Below are 11,206 nucleotides of genomic sequence, written 5' to 3'. Positions count from 1 at the left end.
CTTCCCTTGAAAAGAGGAGTTACATTAGCTAACTTCCAATCCTTTGGTACCTGGCCACTGTTCAAGGACTGACAATACAATAGTAACAAGTGGCTCACATATCCAATCTTTAACCTCTATCAAAACACTTGGGGAAATATTATCTGGCCCAGGAGCCTTATCGTTCTTTAAACTTCCCAATTTTTTCTTAACCAGCTCAGAATTAATGCAGTCATCTTGTTTAATCTTGTTTCCATCTATCAACTGTTCAAGATGTGGAATTCTTCTTAAATCTTTGTTAGTAAAACCGAGGAAAAGCCAAAATTTAATAACCTACAAACTCTACATGAGAATTTTACATCTTCATAACTAGCTTCCTTAAAAGTGCATGCCAGTACCGAGTTCCCAAATAAAACCCACTCATTGCACCCATTACGCCTAACAAACTTTACTTCTACACTAGTGTTAACCATTGTATTTATACTTACAGCCTGAAAATAAATACTCATCACCAGTAGCCAGTTGTTAACACTGTTACTGTTAAGCCTAATGTTTAAGAACCAGTTATTTTTTATCACTACTTTGCCTTCACATAAAAGTCTTAAATTTTATCTTTGAATATATATATAATTTAGAAACTGAACTTAATAATTTATTAGAACAATATACGTAACATTAATAATAAAATGTTCTTAGTAGCCTGATTAATATTCCTATATCTATAAGCTGAACTTAAACTAATGGCTCTAAGTTCAAGTAAACAAGTTAATTCTTAAAACACCAATTGACAATAAACTAGTTTTTAGAATGTATTTATTTAATAAAACAATGTATTTATCCTATTTTATGATTTACAAGTAAATTGAAATATACCTAAGCCTAAAGTACAGTTACACATACTAAGCCTATGAATCAGTATGTATAAATCAGCAGCAAATTTCCCCCTTGCATTTCACAAAAAATTGGACATATTATGATGTAAGTTTAGCATCACAGTTAAACTAAATATTTTTCGTATTTTTTATTACACTTGTAAATATGTGTTTGTGTATAATCACACACACATGACACACATTCTTTTAATCTATTGACTTACACATCTATGTCCCCCCTATATGTATGATATACTGCAAAGTAACACTGCATTTTATAAGTGGAGGGCTGGACAAGATGTTTCATATACAATGTAAAAATCTTTATTTAGACAACACAAAGCAACATTATGTGTACATTACATTTGAACAACAGATTGTTGCCTTTACTGGAGAGATGAATTGGCTAGGTATACTCCCTCAAGATGCATTTCCAAACTGATTGACATACTTAAGATGATGTTTCAAGCTGTCTCCCAGTGGGAAAAAGGCAAGTCTACGAATTTTACAATGCTAAAATCAGGGGTTTGATTTCCCTCAGTTTACACAGCAAATAGCCTGATGTGGCTTTGCTGTAAAGAAACAACACACACACACACACACAGATTCAGGCTGACTAAACTTCCAGTTATTTAGTTGATTCAATAACATCAGACTTCTTCAGTGGCTAATGCTACTCGCATGACTAGGCATACCTGTTCAACTATAAGGGAGGTTGTAACCTCAAGATATTACATAAACTACTGTTGGAGAACACTGCTGTTGACCTTCATGAACAAGGGGCAGCTTTACAGCTATATATATTCCATGGGAAAACCAGGTGATATATTTTTTATCTTCAAGGGTAACTAGAATGAAATTAATTTAATGACTCTCTTGACCATGTTATATGTGAAAACTGCACATATACCTGAATAAATGAAAAATATTGGAAAATTCTACATTAAAATATAAAAAGGTAGAAAATGCATCTTATTCCTCCATACCACACTCTCTGTTTTCGTATTTCAAGCTTGTCCTCAAGCGACATTAATCTCATACTTTAAAATCAATTAAATATATAAACTTAGACTTGCATGGTCAAGGAGTATTATAACTTGATTCACCCCTGTAAGCACTTATTACACGCAACATAGATGACACAATATATTAACTGTATCCTTACAGGGTCGGTTGATATGATTGACATTGTAACCATCAGAGTTTCCATACTATAACTTTTAATATGTTTCATATATCTTCACAGAATTTGGCAATCTTTCATTAAACATTATAAGTCTTTTGTACACAAAAATCAGATTTTTTTAATTATGTAATTTTATTAAAGATTTGCCTGTGAATATATTGAGTGCAAAGTGATTTTCATGTTAAGATTAAAAATACTTTTTTCATCTGAAACCTCCTAAATTAATAACAAATGTTTTTTTTTTCAGTAAAACCTTATATTTTAACTGTTATTTTCTCTACCCTAACTCTATATCTGCAGCCATTGTAGAATGAAAAAAAGGAGTAATTTAGAATTATTTCATATTTTTTTCTGGTGGTTATAAGGTCAGTCAAATTGTAAAGGAAAACTAAAATTGTTTATTTGAAATAGCTTAATGCTCGTTACAGTCTACATCTATTTATACTTAATTTGATTGTTTTATTGTCTAACTAATAATCTTACCACTCAAGTTGTAAATCACTCAGTGAAATTATTTAACATCCATACCCCCTTGTGGACTTCATTCTCAGCAATGGTGTAGAAGGTCTATGAGCCATTGGACTCGCTTGGACTTTCATGGTATTTGTTGTCATGTTTTTGGCATTGGACCTAGTGGTCAAAATTCTGGAGTTGGCAGGCATTTTTGATGCTTAAACACGTTGCAATCTCCAACGGAGAATTTCAGGAGTGAATCCCTGTGTTTGCTCAATGAAAAAGTTGATTCAACTGTCACGGGAGTCTGTTTGGTAGGGTTAACTGTTGGTAGGCCACTTGTAGGTTTGCTTTCTTTGGGATTAACAAAGGCATGGTTGCCACTTTTCCCTCCATCTCTGATACATCCATAGAAGTCTTGAACTGGCTGGTTGTTGAAAGGGATAGCCAGAAAGGTCAGGTGATTTACAATTGTTAAGAGTTCAGCTGGATCATAACTGCATGGTGACAAACATGTCCTGCTCTAAAATCACACTTAGAGGCAGGATATTAAAACTATATCTTGGTTAGGTGAAGTATCTACAGGCTTCACGTGTACTGTAATTGTGTTGGTTTATTAGAAAGTATGTTGAAAATGCTAACCATACTTTTATTTTTTCTATACAGGAGCAGGATGTAGGAGAAATAGAATCTTTAGTAGCAAAAGAAGATTTCAGAGGAGCATGCATCAAGTACTTTTGGTCACAAGTAGAAAGATATAATAAAAAAGAAAAGGAGAGGCCTTGTCCGATGCTGTTAGACTGAAGCGTCCTAATCTGGAGAAACAGGAAATTTTTATAGGTTGTGTACAAGAAAAAATATTAATAGAGAATTCAGCAACTAGTGATAGACAGAAGCAACAGTTTATTAACAAATTTGAAAACTTTGAAACATTTCACAAAACTGTGTCCATTAGTAGTATTTCAAATGACTTAGATGTGTGTGCGGGAAAAGTTGGTACCACAGGTCAGTGTTTGGGATGCAACACCAACTTGGCTGTGGGTTTAACTACTGAGCCATTTGAAAGAAATGTGTTCCCACAGATAAAAGATAATGAGGGCTGTTTTCACCCTCCCGAAGAATGCATAGATGGTAAAGATAGTAGTTTTTTATCATCGGCCTCAGTTGCCAAAAAAGGTATCATGCCAGAATTACAGATCCATTCAACTGATTTATTAAAACCTTCTAATTATTATTGGTCATTCAGAAACTTGCTGGATGGTTTAGTACAACCTGAAGTAGAATGATACATTTTTTTTATTTCATAATATTTGACAGTAATTATATTATTTTAACAAAAAAACAAAAGACTTTGATAGTCCAGAAAGTTTTATTTGTTAAAAAAAGGATTCTTGTTATGACAGTGTAACTGATTAATTATAGATGACAGTGTAACTAATTAATTATAGAAATGAACTAGAAATACTTCTTTTATTATTTACTTAAAATTAAAAGTATATTTAGGCATTTGGTCAAATATTTTAAAAAAAGGATCTTTCTTGATTCTTTGTAAAAAGCAATACTAGGTGGGTTTATACGATCTGTAATGAATTGATGCATATTTGTACAAAGGTCATTTCATAATTAGCTTGTGATTTTTTTTAAAAAACTGAGTAATTGAAGAATCTTTACAATTCAACTTTGATGTTTTTATTTTGTTATGGTCTCCTTAATTAAACCAGAATTTTCTTTTATTGCTTTTTCCAAAATTAAAAGTTTGTAGTAGGCATTTGATGGTTCATTTTTTGTAAGAAAGCTTACAGTTCTTTAAAAAAGCAAAGTAATTAAAGAATCTTTACAATTCAACTTTGTTCAATGTCGTTTCATTAGTGTGATCACTTTAATTTATACAAACTAGAAATGTTTTTTTATATTGTTTACTCAAAATGAAAATTACATTATAGGTATTAATGAATTAATTTTATAAATTAGCTTGTGATTCTTTAAAAAGGTGAAGTAATTGAAAAATCTTCACAATTCAGCTTTGGTTGATGTTATTTATGGTTTCCTTAAGTTATAGACCTGAATGAACCAGAAGTATTTCTTTTATTGTTTATCCTAAATTATAAGTACTTAAAAGGCAAAGAAACCATTCGTCTTGAGCTTACTATGATGGAAAATGTTGACCTGTTACTGGTACATTTCACTTCAACACATGTTGATAGATATTTGAATTATTGTTTGTAAAGTTCCTTTAAGTACTGTTCTCATCCTAACCTGAGGATAACAAATCAAAAATTTTCCTCGACCTTCTTCTGATCCTAAAACTAAACTCCAACGTTTGACACAAAACAATAGTTAGTGATGTTTTGTTTTCTTTGTCAGAGTTGTTCACTATGTTTAAAAACTATTATTCTCAGGTTAAGGACAGTGTTTAGATCTCAGTTGAGACAAAGGAACCTGTTTAATATTATTGGTCGAGTGCCAACTTTACAAACATCACTCGTATGAACATCACAGTATAAATATGGCAAACGGAGTACTTAGCATCATGTAGGTGATTATATAAAACAACATGCATGACACTGACCGAATAATAAATCAAGTTTATACTAACATGCATTAAAATGTGATGTACCAACATTAGCTCAACAGTTTTCTATCATGGATGAATGGTTTCTGTGAATTATGGTGACCACACTAATAAAATAATATCAATTGAAGTTCAATTATTTTTGTAACTATGAATTTGTAATTTTTTTATTTGATAAGAAAGAAATACTTTGACACTCCAGGAATTTTTGTTAAAGATTCTCAGTGTGTCACTATAGCTGGTTAATTATGAGAATTAATTGAGATTTTTAAAGTGATTACTTAAAATTAAAAGAAATAGTATTTGATCAACAGGAATGTCGAGAGCCAGCATGGGCCCCGGGGCAAACATCCTCGCTGGGCTCCCTATCTCTTTTTTTTTTTAACATTTTCAAGAATTTATTAAAAAGAAGATCCTAAATTAGGACAACAACGAGCTCATAAACCAGACAAAATCATAGCAGCCATTTTTACCACATATTATAAGTGTAAAAACGTTAATAAAGTAACAACAAATATCTATTAAATCTATAAAGTAACAAATACATATTAATTATTACTCAAATTATTATTTCTGTCGTTCTTAATGTATCAAGCGTCTATATGTGAAGAAAAGCCAAAAACTATGTTTTTATCATTAAATGAAGATATAGCCTATAGATGCTTTGCGGGCTTTACAGCATAACCAGGTTTCATTCGCCCGGGCCCCTAGGCATTCCCCCCCCTCCCCTGTTGGTGGGCCTGATTAATAATCAGTTATAAAGAAACCCATTGGCCCTTCAAAAGTCTGCTGAATGGGTTAGTACAGTTTGTAATGAATTAATACATATTTTCTCAAAGGTTATTCTGTAAATTACCTTGTGATTTTTTCTTAAACGATTAACATAAACTTTGATAATGTAGGAATTTTTGTTTGTTAAAAAAAAAACGGAATAAATTTTAGTATGTCAGTTAATTACAAGAATGAACCAGAGGTTTCATCAGCATTTGCAGGAGTGGATTTTTCCCTTATTGTTTACCAAAAATAGGTATTTAGTCAGTTTCAAAAATATATCTCAACTTCTGATAATACCTGATGGGTAGTTTGTTACGTAATTTTTACAACCAAATTGTTGTCAAAGTGCTTTTTACATTTAAATGGAAAAATGAAATTGACATTTTGTAAAAAATGGTAAGATATATATTTGTGATGTAATCCATAAAAATGCATAGAATTGTAATCAAATCCAACAGTTTGCTGCAACACATGAATTTTTAAGATACCTTTTGTTAACCAAATAATTTTGAACAGTTTTGCTTGAGGCAAGGATGATATAGGTTCAAGCTATTTACAATATTGTTACGACAGTGAAAGTCACGTGACGCTGGTAACACGTAATGAGTATCTAGAAAGATCGAGGAACCTGTCGAACGTCCTAGCGTTTGCTAGACTCGCGCTCTTATAGTATATAAGCTGGCAAATAAAGTAACGGCAACAACTTAATTGCAGACAGAAAGATATACAAACAGATAATCGAGTCAAGCCGTAAATAAAGTGCGTGAATCGTTGTGAATTCTATCGTGTGTTTAAGTTAAAGTGACTGTGGAAATTAAGTGTACTGCAAAGTTGAATTTAGAAAGAATAAACTAGTTTTATTTAAGAAAGGACTTGTATCGCTGAAGTTCTTCGGAAAGAATTTCTACGGAAAATTAACAAACAAACACAGGGACGTAACAATATTCATGATGTTAAAATTTCAAAAATATATCTTGAGTTTAATAAGAGTAATAAATTTTGATATAGAAACATACTTGCTATAATTTAAAAAGAAAAGGTTGTATATTTTGTGATTTTTTTAAAGTAATCAATTGTTTTGAATTAAAATTCATATCTTTCTGAATTCATAAAAGTTTAACTTTAGTAATTTCACCTTTGTTCAGTAACACTACTCGTTAATCCACAGAACAGATAGCTAATACATCACACCACTGCCTAGTTGGAATTATAGACTTGCAACTTTATTATAAAACCAATACCTTGAAATAAGGTCGACCTATTTTTTTTAATCAAAAGCTCAGAACACTTTAAATTCCAAATTAAATGAAATTAACCACAAAATTTAAAGAAAATTTGCTATAAATATTCTTTTTGATGGAAGTTTCACGAAGGTTGTTCGTGCCTGTAACCAACCCCTCGATACAAAAGATTTAACAAACTTGTCTACTGGTAGGAATGCACAATTGCATCTTAAAATGCCACCCAAAGAGGAACAAAGTAGACAAATGTGGTAAGAATACTTGCTGTATCAACAAGTCAAAATGAAAATCTTTGCAGTTATCTTAAAACATTGGATATTAGAATTACCTTCATATGAGATAACCAAACTGTTACGACAGCGGAAGTCACGCGACGCTGGAAGCATGCCAGCTGGAGTTTCTAGAAGGATCATGACTTTTTCTGGCAACTCTAGTCTTTTCCAGGCGCCCACTTAGTATATAAGCCCGGCAAATAAAGCGGAGATATAATTGCATAGATAGAGAGATTGAAGATAGATATAGAGACAGATAATTGAGTCAAGCGAGCGGTAGTGACGGTAATATAAAGTGTGTGTTTTGTTATCGAGATTGCAAACGTATTGACAGTGGAAATTCTGTGTATTGCAAAGTTGTACCGAGAAATAATAAACTAGTTTTAATTAAGAAAGGACTTGTATCACTGAAGTTTCTCGGAAAGAATTTCTACGGGAAATTAACAAACGACCAGATACGTAACAACACTAAATACGTGAAACGAAAGACAATGATCACGTGACAGCTTAAAGTTTATGAATAGCTAACAGTGCTGGTGCTTAGAGTGTAAGCTGTTAAACACTGGAAGATCGGCGGTACATACGATGGTTTAATAATTCGTTTCACACCTGTGACACAGCTTACCATCCCTGTATTCTTCTAACAATATAGTTAAGGTACCATAATTGTATGCGAAATGTACTTGGGACATGGAAGAATTGCCTTAAAAGGGCGAATGGTGACCAGGGTGTTCGTCCCAGAAAGTTGCTGCTCGAGTCCATCCCATGTTGCTAGATTTCGAAAATGACCATGAAACTGTTGAAAGTGTTTGTTTTGGGTAAATTTTTTTTTCAAGAGCATGATAGTGTTTTCTTAGATCATCATTAACCAGTACAATAACTTAATCTAAATTAACTTCATACTGTTCCAGTTTCCACCTTATGAAAGCTGGAAACCAATTTTTACCTTTTTTCACACTGAGTCGAAGCTGTTATTGTGAAGAAGTTAAAATGCAAATACAGGATTTACACTGTTTTTTGTTTGTTTAATTTTTAATAAATCTATGCTTTAACTTGTAGTAATTAAAAGAAAAACATGACGATAAACAATAACTAGAAAACTTTTATTTTATTAGGTTTAATTACTCTCACAGTAGGCCTATCAACAAGCAAGTCTTAGCTCTTTTTCATATAAAAACTACCGATGAATGAATGAATTAAATGTACTAAATAATACATACATATACAGAGAAATTACAATAATTCACTTATATTCAAACTGTGTGAAAATGTTTTTGGTCCTTAAGAAAGACATTAATGATAATGTTTGAATCGCAACAAAAACTTGTTTGTTTAGGCACACTCCTCTTAAATGAACCTCCAGAAACAGCAAACATCCAGGTTCTAAGAAAAAGGAAATAAAATTATTGTTAATAAAGTCTGTTCATTGAAACACATAAAAGTAAAGCAGAGGACAGATGTTTAAGATCTGGAAAATATAGGTTAGATTCAAGGTAAGTCCATTTTATTTTTTAAAAGGGTGGTTGACTTATGGAATGAGCTGCCACCGACAGTAGTGGAGGCCAGCAATTTACAGGATTTTAAGATGGGAATCGACGGTTTCTTTATATCTTTGCATCACTCAAGAGTGGATGTGAAAGGACAGCTTTGAAGGATCAAATGCTTCCCTTTTTGTGTACATGTTAATCTAATTTGTTCATTTCGTATTTCAAGTCACAGGCAAGTAAAAATATATTTTCAGATTTATCTGTTTTATCCCACAAGCCTTTTGTACAATACCAGAACTCGTCAACAGTGGCGTAAGTATGTTCCAGAGCTAAAATGGAGGCCGAATCAGTCAGAATTATAATTATAGGTAAGTAAATGTAAGGAGCCCAATAATTTTTGATTTACGCCACTGCTCGTTAGCTAGGCTGGATGCGAGAGATTATGTTTAGTTAGTTTTCAACAATTGAAGGTAAAAACCACAAAGCTGTATTCATTCTATTAGAAAATCATTCGATTTATTGTAATTAATTACGAGTCAAATGACAATAATTTTTTTATATGGTGAAAACTGTATTAACCTTAAAACAATCACTGACATACACAAATACACACACACATATAACTAAAGATTTTAAAGTATAGAATAAACGTTTTTAATTTTTAAATTTGCGTGTCTGTACACTCAAGAAAGGCACTGTCGCAGCTATATTTTGAGAAAAGGCCTTAAAGCAAAGTTGTAATTTGATTTACAACCAAATTAGAGGTTAGAGATTGGGGCCATCTTTGGCCAATCTATTTTTTTTTTTGTTATTATGTAAAACAGCGGTAATAAAATCGCCCACAAAAGTTTAAACCACTTTATTATGATAGGTATGTGGAAGACACTTTTATCATCTTTAAGAACTTTGACGAAGCTTCCCAGTTTCTTCAGTATTTCAACAGTAGATAGTAGTATAAAGTTCACTGTGGAACATTGGTAAGCTCACAAGTTTTCATTTCTAGACACTTAATTAGCAAGAACAATGGCCAACTCAAATGTAAAGTTTGCCATAAATAACCTTTACTAACTTGCAGGGCCGAGTTAAGGTATAGTCCTTCCTCTACCTCCAATCAAGGTATAGTGCCTCTTCTACCTCCTGTCATTGTTCTAGAAGTGAATTCTTTGTGTTAGTTACGTCATTAATCATGTGGCAAGTCACATGATCGCTCAGCGTTCTTGATTTGTATTTCGATCTGATGCGGTGGGTTGTGGCGCTCACGCATTACAAAATTAAATAAAACGTAATTCATCAAATTTTTGTTGCCGATGTTGTTCGATGTTTCTTGAATTTACGGCCCTTGCCAGTTACCTACTATGCCTACGAGTAAACGCGGACCTGTTTGTTTGTTTTTGAATTTCGCACAAAGCTACACGAGGGCTATCTGCGCTAACCGTCCCTAATTTAGCAGTGTAAGACTAGAGGGAAGGCAGCTAGTCATCACCACTCACCGCCAACTCTTGGGCTACTCTTTTACCAACGAATAGTGGGACTGACCGTCACATTATAACGCCCCCACGGCTGAAAGGGCGAGCATGTTTGGTGTGACGGGGATTCGAACCCGCGACCCACAGATTGCGAGTCGAGTGCTCTAACCACCTGGCCATACCGTGCCAAATGCGGACCTGCTAGCTTGTATTTTAATTTTGTCATTTCTTCCAAAAATTTAAAGGAACATTTAGTTAAGATACCACTTAATCATGCGTATAAAATATTCAGCATGTCTGAGATTTTTGCATAAATAATTCAATAACATCAAAGAATTTTTACGTAAAAATGATTTTCCAAATTTTGTAATAATTATTTAAATCAGCGAAGTGTTAGTACATTTTATGTAATTTAAGTTCCTAAATATCCTATTGTTATTGGTTTAACATACATGTAAATATTCTTTAATTATTAAGAATCTGTTGAAAGGTGCCTTTCAAAGGGTGTATCCACCGATACAGTTACAGTGTGTATTGTTAAATCTAATTTTCGCCTATGATGTTTTTTAGCTTCAAGGGCCATATTCCTGCTTTAAAGTCATATATAGTTTATAAATTTGCTTGTCCTCTCTGTCAGTAAGGCCAAATCGGCTCTACTCAAAGTAAACTCAACGAGAATGAAAAAAACATGCTAAACTAAGATTCCCTAATAAGTCAAGTGTACTTGAACATGCCTTATGAGAATGTAATGTTGTTGTTCATTCTAACTGAGTTAAGATCTTAGCAAGGACCAATGATGAACAGACCCTCTAAATAAAAGAAAGATTTTTTTCTTCATAAGCTGAGGCATGATATTGTTACGACAGCGGAGGTCACGTGACGCTAGTAACACGCCACGCGCTTC

The 11,206-nt window shown here is 32.8% G+C and overlaps 1 protein-coding gene across 3 annotated transcripts in view; it reads left to right on the top strand.

Moving 5' to 3' along the window:
• Window positions 1-4,293, top strand: part of LOC106466158 (DNA primase large subunit-like) — a 27,337-nt gene extending 23,044 nt beyond the window's left edge. For all 3 annotated transcript variants that reach the window (XM_013926400.2, XM_022394123.1, XM_022394122.1), the window contains exon 7: window positions 3,157-4,293. In XM_013926400.2, the coding sequence (XP_013781854.2) occupies window positions 3,157-3,294 (138 nt within the window). In that variant the 3' untranslated portion in view covers window positions 3,295-4,293. The remainder of the gene's footprint in view (window positions 1-3,156) is intronic.
• The last annotated feature ends 6,913 nt before the right edge of the window (window positions 4,294-11,206 follow it).

Source organism: Limulus polyphemus, unplaced genomic scaffold, assembly GCF_000517525.1.
Source record: "Limulus polyphemus unplaced genomic scaffold, Limulus_polyphemus-2.1.2 Scaffold2171, whole genome shotgun sequence".
In the NCBI taxonomy this organism is placed as follows: domain Eukaryota; kingdom Metazoa; phylum Arthropoda; class Merostomata; order Xiphosura; family Limulidae; genus Limulus; species Limulus polyphemus.
This window is presented reverse-complemented; position numbering and strand designations above follow the sequence as displayed.